General features: G+C 29.1%; 1 protein-coding gene across 2 annotated transcripts; it reads left to right on the forward strand.

Annotated features, from left to right (window-relative positions):
• Window positions 1-30: 30 nt before the first annotated feature.
• On the forward strand, window positions 31-27,829 carry LOC111034528. Of its 2 annotated transcripts, XM_022315803.1 has the most exons (13): window positions 31-128; window positions 7,278-8,010; window positions 15,368-15,580; window positions 20,302-20,406; window positions 20,495-20,674; window positions 21,092-21,178; window positions 21,625-21,882; window positions 22,219-22,406; window positions 23,029-23,240; window positions 24,132-24,289; window positions 24,462-24,587; window positions 25,127-25,312; window positions 25,540-27,829. In XM_022315803.1, exons 2-13 carry the CDS (start codon window positions 7,857-7,859, stop codon window positions 27,072-27,074), a joined length of 3,402 nt encoding a protein of 1,133 aa, XP_022171495.1. In that variant the 5' UTR covers window positions 31-128; window positions 7,278-7,856; the 3' UTR covers window positions 27,075-27,829. The 2 variants fall into 2 exon arrangements, with proteins under 2 accessions (XP_022171495.1, XP_022171501.1); XM_022315809.1 differs by lacking the exons at window positions 31-128; window positions 20,302-20,406; window positions 20,495-20,674 and having other exon boundaries at window positions 7,233-8,010.

The following is a 27,829-nucleotide window of genomic DNA, read 5'->3' on the forward strand; positions in this document are numbered from 1 at the left end:
GATACCCAATAATCATTTACGTATTAACACGAATTATAAATCTAAATTGTATTTAGCAATTACTAATCAGCACGAAACATGTTGGCAGCTCAAAACTATCATAAAACCAGAAAATTCAGTAACGATTAGTAAGTAGTAAATCAGTATTTCAGTAATTACCAAAATAATATACTTATGTGCAGGGCTTAAATGTTTAATATGTTTTAAAACATAGAAACTTTAGGTAGGTAATGACTGTGGGGCAGGGGACTTGTAGCATTTGCATATTTGTTTTGCACGATCTCAAAAATAGCAGAGTAAGAAACAAATACGTTTTGTAATGAAACGAAGCTAACTTGAGGTTTTTTTGGTTTTAGAGCATATTTCTTCGATTCTATACTTTTAGATGAATATTTTAAATAATTTATCATTTCATCGATATTTTTACTGTCGACTTTTTTTTCATTTAATTATATTTAATATATAACCAAAATAATGTTGAATTTAAAATTATTTAAAATTTTGATCCTATTAATTTATGGTTGTTGACTGTTCCCACACGTATGTTTTCCTAGAAACACGTCTGGAGGATTACCGATTAGATTTATTTTCCGGTTATTAATTTTATTTATAGACAGATATTGTTCACTGCATAAAATATCGATGCGCACCATGGTGACGTTACCGTCGGTCGCAGACATCAAATTTTTAATTAAATATACTCATACAAATAATCTTATTTTTATTATTTTTTTTTAATAATTAATAAATTTTAAAAATTAAATTTTTAATGATTAAATACATAATAATTTAAAATGCATATCTCGTATATTTTAGTTCATATTTGGTGATTTTTTAGAGCTAGAAGTCCTCTGCCTACTGCCTTAGACTAATGAGAATACTAAGTTGAAAAATGAACGTAATTTGTGCAGGCGGGAATTATTTTATAAATACATCATGACTTGACTTTAAGCTTTCACTTGAGTCCGTGACTAGTCATTGGTATTATCATTGAGCGGGTACTTGATATTCCCAAAAGTCAAAACTTATAGGTTCCTATTTGTAATATGTTATATATACTAATATCAAATGCTATTACTTTCCGTCGTGAATTAAAACTTTCATAGAGTTTAGTCATAAATATCTTTTAGCTATGTTTTTCAACATAGAAAACTACCAAATGGTCATACTAACGACTTTCTCTATTTTTAATTTTTTAACCACCTTTCTCCACCAACTATTAACCTAACCGATATAATGTTTATTATAAACGATTTATGTCTTAAACGTATTGTAACAGGCATGTAAATATATAATAAACACAAACTTGATCTAATACATGAAATGGAAACTACTTGTTTTAATTTACGCAGCATATATCTGTAACTTTTTGTGAAATGGTCATCGAGAAATACTAATCACGCCTGCGGTACAAAATCTCATGGCAATATCAACGTTTTTTATCATTACTAATAAGACGAAAAAAAATGTTATCATCGAAATATTTTATGAGCTTTAAGTAATAATTAGTACCCCTATGGTGTGCAATCTATTATAAATTGAATAACCTTTATGAGAGAAAAAAATTACTTACATTTTTATTTTTTTTTATTTTAGATTCTGAGCTGAGCAATGAATATACAATGTTGTGTGTTTTTATATTTATTTTTGTGTCTGTCATTACGATTTGGGGCAGTAAAAGAAAATTTCTACCGGAAAGTTAAATTTAATTTTTATGCGCGTTTGAAGTTGAAATTTTCACAACATTGGATATTCACTCGATTTCTCATGTAACGATTTTCTTATTTTGTTGTAATTTAAAAACGAATTACTATAGACACCTGAAATTTACACTATATGTTAATTTCAACAATTTATATACTTGATAGAATTTTCAAAATATTTTGACTCGTTTTAAGCTGTTGACGGATATTTTCAATTATCATTTTTAAAATTTTTTAATATAAATTTCAATAAAATGTTATTGGTTGGGTCAAGAAGTATGGAAATCTTATACAAAACTCTTGATATATCATCACAGTAGCAGTTGAAAAATATTAAAAATGCATTGGCACGATTTTTTTATACGCATTCAAAGTTCAAATTTTGACAAACATTTATCAAAATTTAAATTTAAAAATAGGTTCCACTTAAAAAGTTTTTTCCGTAGCTAAAAAATCTAAAAAATCTAATATAAATACAGTTTTTTTAAATAGATATTTAAGTTCAAATTTGGACAAAATTGCATATTAACACAAAGAATAATGGTTATCATTTTGTTGTAATTCGGTTCCAAAACAGCCCAATTTTACATAGGTATATTTAATATTTTTCCAGCATCACTGATAATTTAAGAATAATATTAATTCAACTTACCGGCTATCATCATATTAATAATAAGTAATAACAATATAAAATATCCTAGACTGACATACTGTCTCCGCTCAGAATCGTTTTTCGTATACAATGATTTGATATCATTGAATTCAAATTTAATACCATTTATTACTGCGACCTCTAGACAGCTAATGTACAGCAGAGCGACATCCACTTACCCGCTTTTTTATATTTTATTTATGGTACGTTAGTTGTATTGTTTTCAACAAATTTAAATTCACAACGTAATTGGATAAAATTGTTTAACGTTCATCAATATTGTAACATATTGTCTTCAAAATCTTTTGTAACTAACTAAATAAAGTTTACATCACATTAATAAACAAACAAAGTATAGTTTCAAAAGTTGTTGAACTTATACTGTATTGGTCAGACTAAGAAAAAAATACTTTGTAGCAAAACTAGTGAGGATTTGAATATAGGTGATACGCAAAAGCAATAATACATATACACTATATAGTTCCACAAAATCAAACAAGTAATATAAAATTAATTTCGACGATGATTTAATTAATTTTTTTAATTTGATTTGATTATTACTAATAAATTATGCATATATGACTCATTTATTTAGGCCGAAATGGATAACGGATATTATCTATTTTATGAAAAGTTCGATTACAGTAATAAGTAATAATAATAATAATAATAATTATTATTATTATTATTGGGTAAGTAATAACTTTTAAATAACTATTACCTTAAGTGATAAGGATAACACTTTGTGGATGCGACATAATATACACGAACAATAGTGGATTAATATAATAATTAAATATACCTAAGATTATGAATTTTTATTTAGACAAATGTTATATTTTTAAAATTTAAGAGAACTAATAAGAATCTAATAGTGATTAGGTCAATTTGAAATTTCGTTCCGAAGAATATCTTGCAATACATAAAATAAAAATTGCATCGGCTTATCTTTTAAATCAGAATTTTTCACGAAATATCATTAAAAAATCGTGAAAAGTATTGATTTAACTCAGTATTTTCATATAATATTTTTATTTTTATAAGATGTTTTGAAAATAAGTCATACCAGTAGTGTTATCTCTTACCGTCTAAAGCACAACATAACAAATTGTACGTTCAGAATAATCAGTTTTAATCTATTATTTTTAATATGATAGGAAATATTGACTCATTTTGAAATCCAAACTCAATAATATTATTTTAGGAAGCTCCCAGTAAGCATTTTTTAAATATTTTAATTTTGAAGAAAATTAAAAACATTAGGTAAATATTTAATAAATGTGATGACATACACATATCATCAAGTTGGGTTGCTTATACACTATGAATAAGGCGAAACTCAAAACTGTACATTCCGATAATATTATATCAAGAACAATTCTGATAATATTATGTATTATAGTGGAATGAATAGGAAATATTTGATCGGTTTAATTTTGTCAACTTGTAAAATAAATTATGTATCGAAAAGTTTGATTGAAGATTGAAATGACTGATTTGCAATCTCAAAAGATTAATTTAAATCAATAATAAATTGATAACATTTTTAATAACTGAAAAAAGATATGCATTTTTAGTTCTATTTAAAATCGTTTATGTATCTTAGACTTTAATGAAGAAAAAAAAAATAATTTTTAAGATTGTGATCATAAGATGTGATTAATGTATTGATTTTACAATATGTGTTTGTAGTGTCTTGTTGCCATCTTTTGGAGAGTGTAAAAATGTTTCGATTTTCTTGAACAGCATATTTTCTTATAAGAAAGTGAATCTAGTTGGTTATTTGTAGGTGGGGGGGGGGGGGGGTAGGCCAAAACTCAACAGTTTTCACTAGTTTTCAAAAGTATCAGGAAAACCTGACTTAATCTTAAGGAAAAACTGAGAATTTTACGCAAAACCAGTTTTCGAAAAATCCATCTCGATTTTTGGTGGAACTCTAAAAAATTTATTTTGATATATTAAATTTACACCGTATGTTTAAACTGGCATTTTATGTACACCGTACAATTTTCAATATATTTTGGCTTTTATGAAGTATTTATAAGCAAAAGAAAAAGTCAATAAAAATTTTTCGTTAGTTCGAAATGCTAGAAAATTTTATCCAAGGTTCTTCATAAGTTGTAAGTTATAATGGCAGTTGAGAAATATTGAAGTTCATAGGCATGATTTTTTTATAAGTGGGAGAACGGGTATGGTGAAGATAGGGTAATTGCCCCACCTCACCCTATTGTTTTAGTTTTTCAGTCCAATTATTGGTTTACAATAAATGTATTTACAACAAATGTTTTCTCTGTTTCCCTATTTTTTGACCTATATCCTTGAGTTATTTTGTTGAAAGTATTGACTTTCGCATACTCTTTATTTTGTTTATTTTCGTTTTAATCATGTTCCTTCTATAATTCTTTAATTGTAAAACTGTGTAATTTATCACCATCCCTTAGCCGCAAAAGCTTAGAGTGAGTCCATCGGTCATCTCATTTTCTTTAAAGTATCTATTAATGTTGTTGTCCATATCTCACAATTTACATCTTTATAATGCCACACACTCCATACATACGTTTTTTTTTTATTAGCCTTTATAAAAAAAGGTAGCACAACAATTAAAATATCTTACAGCTAAACAAAACATACGTTTTTATTAGCTTCTTTTTGGTATTTATGTTCGTATTTTTTACCATCAGTAATTTCTTCTTTTTAAAGAAAATATTTTTCGCTTGTCCTGTTCTGCATCTAATTTTCTTTGTCAATTTTCTACTGTCTGTTAAAATGCTGCCTAATTACTTGAAAATATGTTTAACTATTAGATACACTTGCGATTAAGATATATAGTTATATAAAATATGTATAAGTGTAACCTGAGAACAGTTGAATCATATTATATACTAATTACATAGGTATTCAATGATAATTTAATTTCAAAATATTTAAATGGTAAGAAATCAAAGATGTTATCATTGGGTGATTTTCTTTAAGTCATGTCATTATATATTACATACTTATTATTTAACATATTAAATAAATGTGCAAATTGTTTTAAGAAAAAAAGTAGGAAAGGAGGTACCGCTCTGCTGAACTGTAGGTGTAAAGAACATGGTTGAAGGGGGGGGGGGACTAGACATACTTTTAGGAGAACATTCGACATTATATGTTTTGTTGTTGTAATTTTGCCTTTAACAGTTCAACATTTTTTAGAAGTATGGGCATGGGAGGGGGCCCTCTGAGGTCACCCTTAAGTGAAAACTCTGTATTACATTAAATAAATATTTTCAATGCTTAGCTTTCTTGATTTTGTCAAAATCAAAAATTTAATTTCAAATTCTTATAAAAAAATCTTTTCTATGTGTTTTAAATATTTATAACTAGCTCTAATAACAACTCATGAGGAACCTTGAATTATATTTTTTTAACCAAATGAAAATGTTTTATCAATATTTAAAGAAACAAACTGAAAAAATTGGAAATGTCCAATTTCTCTAAATAACTCAAAAAGAGTCAAAATATTTTAACAATTAGACCATGTGTAGACAATGCTAATATAGAAATTTAAATTATCTACTGTTGTGCATTTTTGAATTGCAATAAAATAAGCAAATCGATATTGTCAAAAACTTATACGGTTTAAATTTCCTGTTTTTTTCCCATTTTATTAGTTTTTCCCCATTATCAAAAAAGTATTAGAAGTTTTAAAATTTACTTCTTAAAAGTACCAACTAGATTAACTTTCCTAATAGAATAGACATTGATGTTAAAAATCTAAATATCAAAGTATTTTTTCTACTAGAAATCGTGTAACTAGTACCTACGAACACAAAAAAAAACAATATGTATGTTGTAAAATTAACACATTCATCGCTCTTCTTAGAATCTAAAAATGTTCATAATATTATGATAAAAATTACAAATATTATAATACTGACTTATTTTAATTAAAAATGCCCAATGATAGAAGCCTGTTGAATACAACATCAGACACTCATATCGCGTTGTCCCAATGTTCGAAATTAATTGATAAACATAATGGCTCTCTGAAAACAACTTAGTTTACAGACTACACTCAGATTTCAAAATAATACCGAGGTCTCATGAGATTTCTACAATTATACAGCAATATAGTTCTACCAGATAAATCGTAAGTACACAGCCCACAAAAAACACTACAATTTACTACATACACTACAATATACCATCATTTATACTTCACTAGCTCCGACTGAAAAATTCTAACTCCATAATATTATTTATCAGTTATTTATTTTCTGTTTGAATGGTAGGTAAACTGTTAAATTAATGTACTAGCGGTTATCCATATATTTGAATGTTTGATGAATGAAACGATAGTGTTAATGACGAGAACGTAGCGTAGGTAGGTACCTACTCGTTGTTGTAACTGGTTTATTTGGTTTTGTTTTAAAAAGTTGTGATTCCAGTTAGGACGTTTATCGTTCATCTTCTCGGTATGTATGTAATTTTTATAATATCGGTGAATTCGTTCAACTGCCTTAATGTAAAGTCTAGTTTTGATTATATTAGTTATATAATATTATGCATTACTAAAATCCGTTTGGTACAATACAGGCGATAGAGTGCATAACGCAGTTATTATAGTCATTATTGCTGTACATTTTCCAGCGAATTAAATTGAAATTGTTCAGGTATATATTATTATAACACCACACAGTCGCCACACAGAGTAATTAAAATTTGTCTTAAATCATTAGGTAAATAATATGGTATCTAGGTACAAGTTTATATGTGTAAGCTTTTGTTGAAAGCGCCTTGAAATAGATACTAATTGATGGCACTTTTATTTATATAATACGTTTTCAATTTTCTTTTCTTCTGCTAAATAAAATATTTTGTGCATAATCTAATGCTTCGGATTTTTTACAAACGCCGATGATGTCTGATGCCACTTTTTGTAGTTTGCAGAAATAATACCCTTAACGTCATTTTGCGGTAAACGATTATACAGATATTTTATGAACGACGACTGCAATATCCGGACGGATTGCACTAAACGACGACGATGACCACACACCACGTCACGTCGGCGGTGGCGGCGTTGAAAAAGCGATAAGATGAACACACTACGGCCTACAAAGTGGTGGTCGGTGGTGACCTTTGCGGCGCGAGCTATAGTCACGTCGTGTGTTGATGGGTCGCCGTGGCCGACGTTCTTCCGCCGCACTCGCGGGACAGCGACAATGGTGCGGTGGTAACGGTGACTGCTGGTTGGAAAACATTACACGCACGCACGCACGTACGCACACACACGCACACACACACACACACACACACACACACACACACGCACACACACACACAAATACACACACGCACGCACGCACACATACGATATTCTGTGCACGCGAAGAGGTAACATACGACAGTACCGCGCGTACGTGTACGATGTTTATGCGAAGCGAGGCGCGTGGCCGGCCGTGTGCGCTAGAACAGTCTGTGCTTGACCACGCGGTCGTGTAGTCATCACTCTGCGTACGATGGTTCGTCCGTGGATGGTCGCGCTCCTGATGCTGCTTGCGGACCGACGGTCGCTTGGGATCGGCCACGGGCCATCCACCCACGCCGCCGGAGTCGGGTCCACAACCACTGACGAAGACGTCGACGTCGACGCCGCCTCAGTCAACGCTACTGGTAATGCGATAAGAATATATTTTATACTTAGGTATTTAACAATCTTGAGTTGTGACATTTTTTATGTACATATGTAAAAAACTGTCTTTGCCACGATCACTAATTTATATATAAAATAAAAAATAAACACATACCTATATAATATAATAGATTATGTTTCCAATTACCTATCTCATTCCACATGGATGTATAATAAAGAAATTTGTCTCCAAGACAGGAATAAAAGTTCGTCGTTGTCTTATTGATCGTTAAGTATAGGGAAATGTAAACAAAAACAGATTAAAATATGGTTCTTTCATGCCAAAAAAAAAAAATATATAAAATATATATCTATATTTTCTAATTATTAGGTAAAAATAACATTTTAAACAATTATAAATTTAAATTTTAGTAAAAATATACATTAACAATTGGAACAAAATAAATTATATTAAGTATATCTTGTCGGACGAATGAAAAAATAGTCTAAATTGGTTTCTTTACATATATTTTATATAATGATGATTTTACACGTATTTATGAAAAAGAATTGACACTAGTTTTAGGTAGTTTTATTCCATTTTTATTTTTGGGAAATCAAACAGTTAAACGAAAAATAATTGGCTATGTCCTATGTGTTATTGAAAGTTTGGTAAGATTCATTGTTTGAAAAAAAACACATTAAATCTTGTATGATATGGTGTAATATTGATATTTTAACATAAAATGTTGTTAATATACGATTTGAACGAATATGTTTTCAGAGAACTTAAGTTAATATAACAGAACTAATAATTATAAGTAGCATACAACTTACTGGTATATAAATGAGAACACGTATAAGATTGAGTAAAGTTATTAAAAACATTATAAAATATTGAATATTATATTATTATATGGCTATTGTTAGTTGCTCCTGTCACGAATAATATATAACAATGAAAATGTTCTTTTTCAATTGTAACAATAATTCTTTTGACTATAGCTTATCTTTATTATTAAGTAGGTAATTTTGATGAATTACCATCAATTGTATTTTAGTTTCATAATAATATTATCAAGGCAATGAATATTTATTGTATTATTATTTATTTTAATTTCCTATTCATCAGGTATCCCCACCTTGCAGGATTGATACAAATATTTAAAAATAATATAAGTATGAAACACTAGTATCTAATTGATATAGATGTTGTTTGACAATATTTTAGAATTGAAATCATTATATCATATCAAATTTTGTTAAGAACATTTCTATGACGTTTTATATTTTTGGATCAGTAAGGCAGAAAGTGTAGGTACTAATATAATATTTCTTCTAGTCGTCTTATTGTCTCCCGATTAAAAGTTTAACATGAATTAGAACGAAATTCTCGATAGTGTTTGAGAAAGCGAACATTGTAAATTGACAATTAAAGTTACTACTTATATCATGTGGGTAAATATGTTATGATTTTGGATATATTTAATTTTACTTTCAAGACATTTTTATTATTCCTTTTTCAAAGTTTATAGACTAATTTTTCAATTTGTATGATAATAAACCGATAGATTTTTTTGGTATGATCATTTGCACGCGGACCCATGGGCTACGGTACATATATAGATAATGTTGCATAAGTTTTAATTTCTAAAAATAAAATAACTATAAATCTACAAACACAAATCGTAACCACGTGCTTGTGTTTCTGTAATTATATACCTAAATAAAATATAAACATGCATCATCAAAATATCATATAATATGTGAGTGGGTCACCGAGCATTGTATAGTCACGCACGTTAGGGTAGGTATTACTAAGCTACAAAATCATTAACTTAATTGTAACTATTGATATTTCTGTATTTTTAATCGGCTCGTTTCTGAAATACTATTGTGTAGGCATTGCATCAGAAACCGTTGATCTAGCGTTGAGGAAATAGCAACGGAAATCCATCGGCCACAGGAAATAAGTAGAAATGGTATAAGAGAAAAAAAATGTATCGTGTGTGTACAGGTGGATTGAGAATAAAAAATGACCGGTGACATTTTTCTCAAGAAAAGATTGCTCGATCGGTTCTGGCCAGGCAATTAGTTAATGACCAACACGGTACATGGTCCACTTTAAATAATTAACGTACAGGGAATGTTCTATTCCTTCTCTGTCTTACCGTCTTCTTTTGTAATTGCACCGCCGCAATTAAAAATACTGATGTCTCCAGACGGCCACACATCGATCTATGCAGGATACAATAATATACAATAATAGGTATTACTCGGGTTAATAGGTACAACACGCACAAACGTACATTCGTATACACACTCAATGTATGTTTGCATTCACAAATGTTGAAATGTGTAACAATATTAAATTAAATATAAACTTAGGTAACTATAATTTTAAAGAGTAAAAATTTAGTTTCTTTTTCTGATACAATTAAGACTATTTTCCAGTGCATATTATTATTGATTTATGTAAGGATGATTGAAGGGCAAGTCCTAAGAAACAGTGTGTTTAATCTACCGTTCGACTGTTATAGAATAAGTACTTACTTAAATAAGTTAATACGTATAGAACACTTAAGTTATATACTGAAATTCATAAGTTAATTTTGATTAGTCTTTAATAAATAATATGGTTAATAATTTTAGTAAAAACTCAATATTTATAGACGTCTACTCGAATATAAAATGTATTAGGTACTTATATGAAAAGTATTTTATTATAAATGTGCAACGTACTATGTTGTGAATTGTATTTTTTAATGTTTAAATTAACTACATTTATCAATGTTTATAATGTATATAGAATTATCAATACCGGTACATGCATTAGGTAGTATTTTAAATGATTTTGAAAAAAAAAATTCATATACAATTGAAAATGTATGCGGGTAATATGGCAAAATGTGAACCCGTTAATGGTAAAACTTCAGGTGATTTCGTTTGGTCGTTTAAACTTTTAACGCCATAATAATATATTATGACCTCTACATAATCTACATTTATAAACTTTAATATATACAAATGTATACAATCTATACAGTATAGTATTATATACTGCACAACTGCTGTACACTTTTTTCAGTGCACAACGTAAACGTTGATCTATAATTATTCTTCGGAAGGGTTAACCGCTAAAAAAATCTGAATAATTAGATATATAATATTATGAAGTTTGGAAACAATATAAGTCTACATAATCCTATCTTAAGTTGGCGTATTATGGGTATTAACTTTCTCACGGTTAACACACGCCGCTTAAGGATGTAATTACGAATTGCAGGAAACCCACTCACGGGCGGCAGACTTCCATGAACGCGAAACCCCTTGGAGGCAGACGTGAGCCCAACACGATATTCTCTCTCACACACTCGCACACAAACACATAAATGCTCCACCGCAATGTGTATGTATACTATATTTTTGTATGTATACCATATTTTTGTATGTATATGACTATTTTTGATTCTACACACACCGTTAATTTGGGTTTTATGAAATCAAGATAACATCGTCGTATAACTGTACATTAACCCCTTGTGTGTGTGTGAGTGTACGTCCCGTCTGCTTGGTTCCCGCAGAGTAGCGTATGTTGTTTGCCATAATATATTCTGGGTTTGGTTACCACCAGGTTTAGTACCTAAAATACTAGCACTGTAGGAGTTATCATTTTGACAACTTGACCTAAAGCTGTCAGAATACTAAAACAACAAATTATATTGAATTACATAATACAGGCACTTAATGCCTATATATTTTCATCATTTAACTGTTGCTAAGGCAGTAAGGCCTCGAGTATAAAATGTATTAGATTTTAGTTTATTTTAGATTATTGATAAGTTAAGATTCGATATTATAAAATTATGGCTACAGTGTAGAGATCAAGATGGCATGATAATAATTTAATAATATAATATGTAATATGAATACTTATTCTTGATAAATGCTACATAATATTATTATATTAATTCAATTTGTCATACGTGATATCAGGTATGACAATATAAGTTATAAAAAAATAGTTAACAAAAATTAGGGTTTTTTTTCATAACATATTATAACTTATTTATATAAATATATTTCAATATTTGTTAAATGTAATGCTGTATTTTTATGGTAGATTCTCAGTTATAATATTTTCAAAGTTGACTATTAAGTGGATATTGCATATTATTGCAGTTAAATTATCAATAATTAAACATGCAGCTGTTTATAATATTTTTAAACTCCGTTTTATTAAAATATTTCATCCTTTATTATATACATCATTATATAATATATACCAAAAATATAAAGTTACAAAAGTATAATACATGTATAATATATATTATAACATTTATAACATATTATAGTACATACCATTTAAAATTACTCATTCAGTTAAAATTAAATAATTAAAAGTTCTGTAGAGTACCTACATATCAACAAGGTAATGATATGAAGTGTTCACAGGAATTCCATTGTCTTAGAACCGTTATAATTTGATAAAACTGCGACTCATAGTTGTTTTTGAAAATATAATATTTTAAATAAATAAAAATACAGTCTGTGATTGATATATTTATTGATATTATATGTGTTAAAAATTATTATGTAGAGTTACCCATATAAATACAATAAAATAATATGTATTATGTTTATGTAGATGTACTTATTTTATCGCATTTTTAACTCACACAAACAATATCGTCAAGACATAAGGGTGTAGCATTCACTTTAATATTTATTATTTTGAAACGTAGGTAGGTAATACAGTTAAAGAAAACCGTTAGAATTTTTTTTTCTTACAATTTTCTAAATAATAGTAACATTATTAAAATACGTTATTCGTGTGTGAATGATTTTAGAATAAAACCAAGTTCCCACGAGACAGTTAGAGCTTTGAATTGGCCGCCTTCATCTGCAGTTCCGCATGTAAACATTAATTATTTTTATTTAGTAACATAACTCATAGGTTGGTTAGGTTTTTTGATTACTGTATTTTGTACTACTTATGTTATTATACTCATATGGCTCAAGTTGATCTAAAAATTGTTCATGTCTTACTAATACATATAATTAATATTAATCATACGTGCAATTTGATTATTGATAGTGTATATGAAATATTATTTGAGTGATATGTGTTTTATTTATATTTAGTGACTATTACATATTACTATAATATAGTGTGTTATAAATTATAATACAATGGTTATAAATAATAACTTATTGAAATTTCAAATACAAATTGTATTGATTTCTGTTTTGTGAAATGAAAATGAAAATACTGTTACATAATCAATTTGACATAGGTACCTATTACCAATTATTTTCAAAAATTAATTATACTTTGATGTAGTCTCCAAGTACATACGTTTCACTAGTATATTCTCAAAAATAATTTAATATCAGGACTCGTAAGTTTATAAATTTGCATATCAATCTTGCAAAGTCGTATTAAATGCTATACTGGTATAGGGTAACATAGCAATATTAGTATCAATAGATGACAGGTTCAGTATATGAAGTTTTACTTTGGATATAATTGCATTTTTCGAATAGTTAACACTTATTTACGGCCTTTTGAAGTAATCATTCATTTTTTTCATTTATAGTTTTAATTTTTATAGTAATTGATATTCATTTTTAATAGGTTTGTTTGTAAGTATCAATTTTTTCATGAATATATTTTTAAAAAAAACACATTGTAAGTTGTAACATCAACATTGCTTATCTCGCATTCTTAAATTTGTTTCAAAACATTAAGACTTTAAAGTATCTACTGTCAATATTTTATAATATACATAATCAAGACTCTTTAAATGATTAAAAATATGACGTTGATAATAATGGTTGACCCACAAGTCATCCAATAAATACAATCATAAACGAACTTGCAAACAAAAAAATGTACTTCATTGACATTTTAAATCAAACATTAAAATATTATAGGAAGAGATTAAGTTTTGTTAACAAAATAAAACATTAATTGTTATAATTTCTTTCTTAGTTTTTTATGTATTTCAAATTTAAGTGCATAATTTGATTATTTTTAGGAGCATAATTGCATACATATAAGACATGAAACCAAGAGTCCAGCATTTATTAGTTTTTTTTATTACATTTAGAGTGGTCATCTATAGTAATAATAACTAGTCAGCACATTAAAAACAGTAATATGATTGTTGTCGGTGATATGTTTTCTGAAATAAATTATAAATTTTAATATTACTTACCCATGAGCAAATGAAGTATTAGTTATTACTTACATTTCCTTGTTACCATTCCATAATTCCATATTAGTTATAGCCATATAGGTACACTATATACTGTATAGTATAGGTACATAAACATTTTAATATTTTATGCATTGTGTAATATTTTTATATTTGTGTGTGTATTTATAATAATGAGTTAAACACTAGAGACTATTGTTTGGCGAAAAGAGGTAATGCGGCGTGTGTATTATGCGCGTACCGTTAGTCGGACTCTTCTCTGTTTTTTCTTCATTGCCTGCACCTAAAATACTCAATGATATAACCTTTTCATTAGACGTGATGGTAATGATAAAGTATTATAATAAATCATAACATTGTATACAAATAATAACTTACAAAATTCGTTGTATTTATCTTGCAGTTTTTCTTACAAATTGGTACACTTAGGAAAACCTTAGATCTACGTTTTTATTGAATTTATTAGTTTTACAACACTAGAGTCTACGATGAAATCATGGAATATTTATCATAGTCAATATATTTAAACTATTATGATACATTTGATCGAAAAGTACATTTTATTATGTACAGTACATAATACAATATATCAATTTTTAAACATTTTAAATTTAGAGAAAACCCTAGAATCATTTGGTTCTGTAATATTTTCATTTAGAAAACTGTTTCGATTGAAAGTCACTACTTTTTAGTTTTTACTATTCTAACAAATTTTATTGGGGTAAATAAAATTTATATTTGTGGCAACATTTTTAGTATTGAGACGTATTTGTTTTAAAAATTAAAACCACATTTTTTTGTCAGATAATTTGATCATTTTTCGATTAGTATCCTTATAAATTACTTTATAAGTTACTAATGGTATACCGTCTACAACATTATACTAACCCTATTAAAGTATAAAATACTAAATTACCTAGTCCTTACAATCATTTAAATTGAAAGTCTTATTTGTTAACAATCAATTTGTAATGCACTTTTTGTATAATTACTTTTGTATAAATACTTTTTGTATTAAGATATTATGTTCATAACTTTGTATTATTTAAGTTATCATACTGTACTTGAGCCTATAAAGGCGTTTATGTCAATAAAATAAAATAATATTATACAAAAAGTATTATGTTCTTTTGTCGTAAGTTACTATAGTTTTTTAAAACTTTTTTTTTTGATTTAGAAATTGCGTCAGTCGGGTGTAATTATAAAGGACGAAGTTATGATCCAGGATCATTGGTCAATACAGATCAACCGTGTTTAAAATGCACATGTGTCACCGGAAGTTTGGTATGCCATTTGCAAATTTGTCCAGAATTACCAGATCCACCACCTCAGGGATGTGTGATCGTCCACAAGAAGAACAAATGTTGTGCGCACCTTCAGTGTTATTATGGTAAAATATAAATTTTTAACACTTTAAGAATATAACATAAGTTATTCAATATGATAAGAATAAAATAATCAACATCTCATTTGGATTGAGGATAATATATAATAGGTAGGTATTATATAGGTATACCTAATATATGTAATATCCTATATTTTAATTATTGTGAATTGAAAAAAAGATTTTTTGTGTGGTTGAACGTAAAGAATTATAATAATAATAATAATAATAATAATAATAATAATAATAATAATAATAATAATAATAATAATAATAATAATAATAATAAATAGTTATTCTTTTAAAAAAAACAATCAATACTTAACACCGGAACACCCCAAGGGGTAAGAGTACAGTGAAAACCAATTTTATGTAATACTCTCGGGCAGTCAATAACACCGTTCAAGATTTTATAAAGAAAAGTAACATCAAATAATAATTGTCTGGTCTTAAGTGACTTTAACCAGCAAAAATAGCAATGTCTTCGGTGGTTTGATGAATTAACTTAGTTTTAAAGGTGTAGACTCATAGACAATTTTTTTGGACCTTTTCTAGTTCATTAATTAAATACAATACAATTGATTAGGATTCCATAATACAGTACCAAATTCAAGTGAACAATGCAGTTCTTTCAGACACAAAGGATCATTAAAATCGTAGAAGGTACTTTTGATGGACCCTAAGACAAGAAGACTTTTCCCATAATATGTTGCATTTAAATGGGCATTAAAAGACAAATCAATCGTATAGATAATTGTTTATAGTTAATTTCAGACAATGCTATTAGTAGTTATTACATTTATGAATGTATTGTAATCTCTATAATAAATATCTACACAGATAAATTTGATCTATAATACATTTTTTAATCGATTATTTTAATGTTAACATAATAGCAAGCTGTAATTATTTTTATTGCCTACTTACGAATGTTTAAAATTAAAGTTTAATGAGATTAGTTATTCACTTTAAATTGTTCATAGTGTCGACATGAAAATAAGTATGTACGTAGTAGGTGTAAGTATATCACAATAATTATAGATAAAGTTATCTTCAGTTCACCTTTTGAAAATAATTTTTCAAACTGTTTATCTTTATTATTGCAATTATTATAATATCTACAACTAAATAACAAATATACAAAAAAAAGAAAAAAATACAAATTATAGCCATTTAAAATATGTCATCGCAGGCTTATTGTTTACATTTACAAGTAAAGCGTAGAACCTATTATGGTTGAGTAAAGTTATAATATGTACTTAACATATCAATTCAGCCCCTACCAGACGTGTGTGAAAAAGGTATGTGTATGCTGTGCAGTGGTGAAATAGCTTGACAAGAATTGGCTGTGTTCACTGCGTAAAAACGAAACCGGACAAATAGATTTTACAACTAACAAAGAGAGGTGTTTTAAATGAAAGCATTTTGATCTTATATGTGCTAAGTAAGTTTAGTAGGTACGCAAAATAACAATAGCTACAAGTTTTTCGGGTCGATTTATGAATGGGATATGCACGTGGTGATTTTTTATCACCTCTTTTTTTCTGTATATTGCCTTGAGGTCGACTGCGGCTCATTGCCACTGCCACGGGTCATTCATTCAAGACCAGTTTACCAGTAAAAAAAGTGATATGTGCTTGCCAATATTATATTTCGCCAGTTTTTAAAACTAGTATTTATAATAATAACTCTATAATACACGCGAATTTAAATTCAAATTATATTGAAAAAAATTGTCACTCGTGAAGAGAAAAACTTTCAAATTGCTCCAGAGCAGACTTATTTATTTATAAATCGGCTGTCATTGATAATAATTCAATTTAAATTGAGACGTAATGCCGTGTATGTTTGCGATACAGTTAATTACAATATTACATCGTTTTCGTTGTAGCGAACGAAAAGTAGCAATCAATTTGATAAAGTGAATATTTTTGAAGAAAACAATTTGATGTTAATTGAACCATATGCGTTTGATTGCACATATATTATCAATATTATTATTATTACAAATTATTTAAAGAAATCATCATGTTCAACACGAGTTCACAGATACCAGAAAACGGGTGTTATTATTCTTCAAAAATGTATCGTTATTTTGTGTAACGGTTAATTACACCGTGTAATTATACTTATGCACCATTTCCGCCAAAAACAAATTTGTTTTGTGAGCCAATGACTAATGACTGATCACTGTTTGATGTAGGTTCCATCAAATTTTAAACTTGACTTATGCAACCTATTACTGTTTTGATATTCAATTATACATTGAACCAAGTCTATACCTACTAACAACATTTTTTAATATTCTTCCTCAAACTTTATATTCAGTTAAAAACTGTCTGATTATTGTGGCTACCTACACAAAAAAAAATATACGGACATGAAGAAAAATAATTTATATGGGTAGGACCCAATGAAACAAACACCACGGAACTCGCTCTGCTGTATAGTAGATTTTGAGTGCACCTCGTCATAAAGGAGTAGGTCACTGCAATACAGTGTTCCCAACCTATGGGTCACGACCCAATCTTGGGTGGCACATTTCTGTCGATGGGTCACATGCATGCATTATGAGATTTTAAAATGTTATTATGCAACTATAAATATTTTAAAGAGGATAAAACATTATTTTTAATTTAAATATCTAGTTTCTTAGAAAAACCTTCATAAAAAATTAACGAAGCTTTTCACTAAACTTTGAAAAAATTGCACTTATAAAATAACTTATCAAAAATCTTATTCTAAAATTTCAATTCTTAGGAATTGAAATTAATTTAAGAATTTGTAAAATAACTACAAAAATAGTTTTGCATATTTTGGTGATTTTGACTGATTTTGTCAAAATTTGAACTTGGAACGCTTATAAAAAAAATGCCAACAATATTTTTTCGATATTTTTAAACTGCTGTAAGAAAAACTTATGAGGAACCATTGACATTTTAAAGATTTTTGACTTTAAGTCAAAAATTAAAAAAAAAATGTATAACCAGCTCTAAAATTCAAAGATATTATGAAAATTATATTTTGTTTAGAAAATATTAGTTTGAATGTTCGGTAAAAGTTTTAAGTATCTTTTTTTTTGTTCTTTCATTTTGAATTACACCAAATATATAAAATCTGCCTTCAGTTGGTGTTTCTATAACTTCCATTTTTTTGCAGTTTTTATTTTTAGTTTTTCCTAGTCATTTTCTTACTAGATAATTAGATTCAAATCGCTTCCAGGATCTATTCAAAGTTGAAGATTGAAGTATTTTTACTACTTCTAAAGGCTATATATTCATCAGACACAAAAAACTACATATTATTGTAAACGCAATACATTCATCGCTCTGCTCAGAATCATTTAAAACGGATTGTGAATTACGATGGGTGATTGACATAGTCTACAAATCGCGTAATTTTATTATAATTTAATTTCCAATCGAGTTTAAACTATCTATCTGTATTTCTTTCTTTTTTTTTCTTTCATATTTTATTATTATTAAAGTTAAATGCTAAATATTATTTGCTAAAAATATAACTATGGAGACTGAAGAATTTAAATAAATGTAACACGATAGGACATTAGGACGATTGAATAATGCGATGATTGAATATTTGTGATTTCTGTAACACCAATTCTAATTATTTGCCACATGAACAAGCTTCGCTGTTTAGCGATGAATAAATATTCACACGCAACTGTATTCGATGAATACAGTACGTATGATATTATACTGTATAATATATAAAGAGTCACACCCGACTTATGGATCCCGTTAGCTATACCATTAATTTTAAAAATCAGTCAGATATACGTGCATACGTTTTTGAATCCTCTAATCATACGCATTGGCTATACATCAAACAAAATTTAAGATCCAAATAGGTACATTAATCATAAACACTTAATTTTTACATAGAAAAAGTGAAATCTATGTACATAAATACAATGTATCTTATGTATATAAATATAATTCCTTGTAATTTATAAATTTTAGTTATCTTCGAAATTAGGTTATCAACTTTATTAAATTAATTAACTACACTAATACTATATGGAAAAAAAGATAAATTTAGTAAATAATGTATAGTGGGTACTTTTAGTGTCAGTAGACGATTAGAAAATTTAAGTTTAACCATTGTTCGCTGCATTCAATATTTAAAAAAATAGAATTTTATAACTTATTATATAATTTGTGGCACTTATTTGTTGAATATATGAATAGGTAATCATACAGCCTATAATAGGTAATCATATAGCAAGTAATAGTAAATACAGTCAATGCCATAACTCATAAGAATGTACTATTACTTTTGCTTGTAGACATGTAGTAATAAACTTAGATGATAAGTTATTGACAGTTGCACGAACATTTTATGCTGTTTAAAATCAAATTAATTATTCAGTTAATCACTTCTTACTAAAATTGCTATTAACATTAAAACATTGAAACATACAGTTTAACATAAATTAAAAATATTATTAATTTTATTTTTATCTTAAACGTAATTTATTAATTTATTTTTAATTTTATGAATCTATATTATTTTCAACTGACTTTGTTGAACTTTTTCAATTTTCATGTTTAAATTAAATACCTATCTAATTTATAACAATATAATTTAACATCAATTTATTTCTTACATAATATGATTGGTTTTGACTTGTAATATTATTATTATAAATTAAACAAAACAAAATTTTCTGAATAAAATTAAAAGCCTGATTTCCACGTTGATTGTAGAACAATTTGATGCTGTTCATTCCAAACTGTTTTCATTGCAAAATCGGTCTGGACCCGCAAGGATGGACAATTCTGCAATTGTGACATTTGACGGTTTACCTAAAGGTATTTACGAGGATAATATATTGTATTTATTCTGAAACGATAACAAAACACCAATAAGAAAAAACTTGATTATTTTTCTATTCGCAAGGATGTGTGATAAACGGTACGATTTACGCGGAAGGTTCGGCTATGGACAGTTCCAGTCTGTGTGAATATTGTTACTGCATCAAAGGGCATCAACAGTGCGTACGGCCCCAATGCTCTTTAACTATTCCAGGCTGTACAGCTGTATACAAAAAACATACTTGTTGCCCAATTAGATACAAATGTAAGTGTAAATGTCGAGATATGAATGTTATAAATATATAATATTATATGAATTTAGATAGGTATTTGAAATAATATTATTTTGGTTGGCGAGCATAAACGTTTTTATGAAACCGTATAATATGATGTTTTTCATATTTTTAAATTCATTAGAAATAAATATAAGTGAATAATAATACATTTTATTACACATTTGTGTGTATTTTAAGAAAATAGTTTTAATCTTCATCGAATAATTCAATTACCTGTACGACTGTATTTTTAAATATTAGTAATAGGTATACTAATTAATAATTATAATATCGCATTTGCCATTTGATAGTTAAATTGTTATAATAGTTTTAATGTTGTTAACTGGCTTATTTGAATATTTGGGTACATTTTCACTTGACCTTAATTACATTTATTTATTTTACAGGTTCACCGTTACAAAATGCACAGATAAAAAATACAACGGATGCGACAACCACCGAAATCGATTCTTCCTTATCCGCTCGGCTTAAAGGTATTAAAATAATAATTTATGGACGATATAATAAATAATAATTATAGTTTAAATACGAAACGAAAATGAATAGAGTTGATTCCACATTAAAATAGTAAAATAATGAAAACTTTTAGAAAGAATTGCTTTAAAAAATAAAGTATCTATATAAGACGTGCATAGTGCATTAGTGCATCCTTGGCATTGGTATATACTATATATGTATTACATATTACATTAGTATATAACATTGGTTTATGGGTTAAATTTTGTTGTATGTATATATTTTTATATTTATACATAAATGATCTAAACCTGTGAAAATCGGTATCTACTCGATTTCATATAGTTGATATCGTAAGACAAAATTAGAATATCGCCTATAGTAGTAGTGACTAGTGTACTTTTGTAAATAAAAAAAAAAAATATCTGTTATTTATTGGTTTTCGCACATTACGTAAACACAGATTGTCGCATAAACGGTCGGCTGATATCGCTGGGAGAGCCCGTGATTGGCGTGGCGCGGTCGTCGTGCGAAACTTGTTTCTGCATCAACGGTCAGGTGCGATGTGACAAGGTGATATGTCCGCCAATCCGCGCCCAAATATCGCCCAATTGCGGACCGGTCTACTCGGAAGGGCACTGCTGCCCGACGAGCTACAACTGCAGCAGCAGCAGCAGCACCAGCAGCACCAGCACTAGCAGCACCAGCACTAGCAGCAACGGTACGTCTCGAAGCCGCCGCCGCCGCCGCCGCGCGTTTCCCCGCACAGGGTCACTGACTTCTCCGACGCACCCATACACCATTACACCATATTATATACGTATATATATACATATATATGTACATAAATCCTATAGACGTTTATGTATATATTAGGTATATACCTACACGTACCTATTATGTTGATATGATGAATGATAATATTATTATCGTCGTCTAAGTCCCGAGCGCGCGCGCTATTCGCTTCTATCGTTTACCCTGCATGCGCTGCACATCGTCCGTGACGGGACGATAATATTATAATAAATCGCCGTTATTGATCCATTTTTCATTCTAGAATCTCGCGTCAGCCCGACCACTGTCACTCCTACGACGATGACGGCGACGGAGTCGACTTCCACTGGTGTCGTTGCGACAACGCAGCCGTCCACCGTGACTGTCGATGACGACGATGATGATGACGATGACGACGACGATGGTGTCCCGCTCGGTAGTTCGCCGATGCCGACGCCTACGGCGGCCCAGGTAAATTAATTATAATAATAGTAATAAATAATAACTACTATCCGTTTACTAGTAGATACCACGGCAGTTTTGCATTCGATTAAAACCGTCATCACGTATATTATAATATAGTAGTATACGACTTGCGTGTTTATTGGGAAGTACTACGTTTCAGACCGTTATTTGAGCCTCAGCTCTCAAGACGCGTTGCCTTAGTGAAATGTTTACTGTTCTCGGTGCAAAAACCAATACATTTTCTGAAAAATATCATTTCGGTGTATTTTAAAATTGAATTAAGTGCCACACAGTACAGAGAATAAAAATTACCACATGGGTACTTACGGTATTGAATATAGGCGAACTCCCCGTGAATGGTTTATAGATTTTCGGTGAATATAACCTTCACTTAAACTGTTCATTTAGAACCCATTGCGCGGATACTATTTAATTTATTTATAATACATTATTATTATTATATTTTTTTCAAAATATTCTTGTATTGAAATCTGCACCCATGCAGTCATGCTTAGAGTTGTCGGTGCTCTTCTGTAAACTCAAACAAGATTTAGTGACATGAGTTATGGTACTCAGATCAAGGCGTACACGCTATGCAACATAAATTACATTTCAGTGTGTTTAACAGATGTTTGTGGAGACAGATAGTGCATCCAGTATCACTGTAAATTCAAAGAATATTACTGATCAAATTACAGAAGAACCCATGGAATCGAGACATGCAAATCCTGCTAGTTTAATGCACGATGACTTTGGTGGATTGAATGTCACTGAAAAATCGAATAACTTTGAAATGGATTATGATGACCCAACGTTACCGCCATCTTTACCAAATCTCAAGTAATTAATTATTTTTCATTTTTTATAAATTAACTTTACTGACCTTACGATGATTTTACAATCGAGCTATAAATTGAAATTTTCAACCAAGTTAATAATAGGTAACAGTACAATATTAAATATTTTTCCACATTAAATTAAATATTATTTTTCAATTTTTTTCAAAATCGTTTAAAGTACTAGTTTTATTATTACACTAATTCGACAATTTCTAATCTTGCCTTATTCCTCCGTGGTACATGTGTTAGTTGTAAATGATTATTAGTGAGAGTGATATTGAATATACCATTCTCGTACGCGCATGTAGGTACATTGTACATGTCAATAACTCGATAACAATGTAAAATTCACCATATACATTTTACGACAACTTACTTATTGTTTTGACAAAATTAAAATTAGCTTAATTTATCAGATTTTAATTCTGAAAAAATATTTGAATTCAGCAGAAAAATGTCCGAGGATCGTAAGAAACAGTTTCCATTTTAAATTTAAATTATGATTTGAAAAAGTTCATATTTTCAAGTTTTTAAAAATTACTGTTCACAATAATATTAGATTTAATTTGTACAAAGTGTTCTGTACGGCCTATGGACACGTTTCTGTCGAGATCAAATTTTTTTCAGAATAAATACGGACAACGTACATCACCTTGAGTTTTGTCAAAACTTAAGGTCTTTTGAGCTAAAATTGACCGAAGTAACGAGGCCCCTTAATATTATGTTTAAGTTCACACCTACCCATTACACATAAAATACAAGTAAACTTAACAATATCAGTTTGACATTTTGAATTACTTTTTACTTTTTTTTTAATAATATTAATTTGTTGTTTGTGTATCTTTTTTTCACGCATAAAATATTTGATAAACATTGTATTCCCGATATGCAGAATCATACCATTCGTTGCAGCGGATGCCGTTGTTGATGAACCTGCTGCAACTTATGAAAATTATCAGCCGGTGATAGAACGTGTGTACAATGTATCAGACGTCGAAGAACCTGCTTTGCCCGTTGTCAATAGTTTTTCTCCGCCTATTGAGACTGAGGGTAATGTTAATACATTTCATTATAGGTATATAGCTACTGTTAAAGTGTTATTTAATATTTACTCTAAATAACATAGTTTATGAGATATTAATTTTAAATGTACTCTCAGTCTAAGGTTTATAAATAATAATACAAAAATCTGATGTTTCTAATAATTGTATATAATATTTAGGTGGATTTATTCCAAAAGATTCCCCGAATGGTGCGATGTATTTACCTGACAAATTTCGAAAGACAACGGAACAACCTAATGTTCGCCACGACGAACCTGCTGTGGGGAACCAACCAATTGGATCTGGTAATTTATTAATATGTATTCTTAGTGTTATTGTTTAATTTATAACCAATTTTAAATTTGTAAATAATCTTACTATTTAAATACTTAATTAACTGGAAAAGTCTAAAATTAAAATTAATTACTGATAATATCAAGACACTGGGTCCTGAGCTTTTCTGCATTAGTCATGAGTGAATTCGTTTTCCATTAATGGAAATGTGTTTGTATTGGATTATTCTTCATCCAAAAACAGCTAAAATGTATTTTTAAAAACTGGAGTGTCCCATATCTTTCTTAACGCTTTTCAATTTTTTGTAGATTTTCGATAGATTTTTCAAACTAGATAAGTGGAAAATAAAATGCCCCTAAAACAGTTATTAATTTAGACTTCTTAAATAATACATTGTGCAATAGTTTCAACATTATGTGATAACGTTTTTTTAAAACAATTTTATTACTCAATTTGTGAAAATTTGTAAGACAATTAATTTTAAAAATAATATGCTAACGATGATTTTAGTACTAAATCTTCATAGTTTTTATTTTTTAATTATGTTCAGTTTGGTGCATATCCAATGGTAAGAAATACAAACACGGCGAGTTGCTGACCGACCCGAGCGCTTGTGACATATGCATTTGTTTCAACGCCAAAATTGTTTGCCAAGAAAATTGTCCAGCCGTCAAAGTAGGCTGCCAGCGAATCAACGACCCGAACAATAGCACTTGCTGTGGCCGTATCATTTGCAGTAAGTTTTTTAGTTTATCTTAATGAAGTATGTTATACCTGCTCCTTTAATTCTTATAAACATTTTTTTAAGGTTAATTGTTAATGCAAGGTTATTCTAATTATATTTGAGCAATTTTATTTTTACTGGATATACAATTTAAATTTCAGAGTTGATGTATATCTATTGACTACATTATTTTCAATCTTCAAAACGAAAATGATTAACCAATTTTTTATCCATTACAGATGAATATGAAAATGATATTACTATGGAACACATTAAGCAAATTGAAGTAACATCTGAAACAATCACAACCTCATCTAAAACCACAGCGAATGTTAGAGATGCAGTTATAGAACACATTTTATATTCTGCACCATCAACTGAAAAGCCAATTGTAACTTCATCGCCAAGCACTCTTAAGCCAGTGAACTTAACTTCTGAAACATCTTCATTAAAACCGATCACATCCACTGTAAAGTTAGTTGCAACTTCGACTCCAACCACTGAAAAATTGGTAATTTCTTCAACTTCAGAAACTATTAAGCGTGCAGAAGTCACAACACCAGTACCAAAACCACTTGAAGACGAAGATTATAGTTTTGAAAGTATGTTTTCATTTTTGTTCAACGGCGATACATCAGAACAATCATCGTCCCCGTCTTCACTGTCCTCGTCCACAAATAACATGGAATCAGAGACTCGCATTGAGCATCGGACAGATGACGAAATCGACGAGAAAGTTAATTTGGATGACGACGTCAAACACGGACAAACAGCCTTCATGTCACTACCAATGCAACAGAATAAACCTAATTTGAATACAGGAGATACTGCAGAACAGCATGCGCAGGATACAAAAAACCACCAGAATACCAACACATACTTTGGTATAAATCAGCATCACTCAGAAAACAAACATGACAAAGTCAAACCACTACAGGAAGTATACAAACCTTTAGAATCCAATCCAAATACCGAGACTAAACAAAACGGCAACGACATGCTGAATTCCGCAACTAAACATCACGTCGACACCAAGCCACCACAATCAGGAATCAAGCAGCACGTTGACGTTAAACCACATCAAGAAGTCAAGCAGCACGTTGACGTTAAACCACATCAAGAAGTCAAGCAGCACGTTGATGTCAAATCACATCAAGAAATCAAATCGGATGCCATCCCATCTGGTACTAAACAACAAGCTGAGGTTAAGACACATTTCGATGTTAAAGAAAATGCTCAAGTTACATCACCGTTTGATTTAAAGCATTACGATGAGTTAAAACCATCATACCATGACTTAAGTAACCACCAAACTGAAGTCAAGTCACACTTCAGCGTGAGAGATCAACCCGAACTCAAGACACATTCGGATTCAAAGGTTCAATCTGATTCCAAAATATATGCCGATTTCAAGCATCAAAGTGAAGTTAATAAACACTTTGACGTTAAGGAGCAAGTCGAAGTCAATCCGTATTTTAATTTCAAACAGCAGACAGAAGTTAAGCATCATCCCGATTTTAAGCAACACGCTGATGTTGGTTTGCAGCCGGAAGTCATGCAGCACACCGATGTAAAACCAAATATTGGGACAACACCACTGAAAACTAAGGTTGATACTGAGTTCAATTTATTGGCTTCCATGCTGAAGATATCTGGCTGCAATATATACGGACGTATGTACCGAGTGGGAAAAATAATTTCTGAACTCTCCAATCCATGTTTAGAGTGTATGTGTACAGAAATCGGAGTACATTGTAATCAATTGAAATGTTGATACAGGCTGGAGGTTATAGCGCACTGTCAGTCGAAAGAATAATATTCGCCATAAACTCATAGATATTACAAATACATAGTAGTATGTATGTGATTTTATTAATACCTACCCAATTTTTGCCATGTATCACCCATCTGCCACTATTTTGTCAGCTTAAACATAGTTGGTATTTGTATAAAAAAATTGGTAATTGATAACATTAGAATATTCATAAATAATTGTTAAGTTTTGTTTTGGATTACAAAATAAAATAAGTTAAGCTATTCAAATGTTATGTTATGTTTGAAGTTTTGACGGTTACGGTATAATAAAATAGATCGATAGCCTGTAAACAATGTGATCTCTTGTCAGTTAATCAAATATTTATAAATAGATACATTTAAACATTATATGTAAGGACATGTTAAGGGTCGCCACGTTTTTAATTTTATCATCAATATAAATTTAAAATAAATTATCAGCTGATATTATTTTCTTATATTCGTACATTCTTTAATATTAACTTTTAATGTCAAATCAAACTAGTTTAATTACCTATGTATAAGCCAAATATTATTGTTGACTGTTGAGCATAATAATACGTTATGTATTTTAATATTTTAGACGAATTTTTATAAATTTAAGCAATTAACAAACTCATGAGCACATTTTAAACTGTACATTCGGATAACATTTTTTGTTATTGAATATTTACTATTTAGAATGGTATATAATATTATGATGTCTAAACATTAAATTTAAACATTCCATTACAA

Source organism: Myzus persicae, unplaced genomic scaffold (assembly GCF_001856785.1).
Source record: "Myzus persicae strain clone G006 unplaced genomic scaffold, MPER_G0061.0, whole genome shotgun sequence".
Taxonomy (NCBI): domain Eukaryota; kingdom Metazoa; phylum Arthropoda; class Insecta; order Hemiptera; family Aphididae; genus Myzus; species Myzus persicae.

What these genes read in the sequence shown, in the direction of transcription:
- LOC111034528 (XM_022315803.1), top strand. Translation starts at nt 7,857, where the DNA reads ATGGTTCGTCCGTGGATGGTCGCGCTCCTGATGCTGCTTGCGGACCGA. An exon ending in CTTATCCGCTCGGCTTAAAG is followed by an intron (nt 21,179 to 21,624) that starts GTATTAAAATAA and finishes ACGTAAACACAG; the next exon opens with ATTGTCGCATAAACGGTCGG. An exon ending in GAACCAACCAATTGGATCTG is followed by an intron (nt 24,588 to 25,126) that starts GTAATTTATTAA and finishes AATTATGTTCAG; the next exon opens with TTTGGTGCATATCCAATGGT.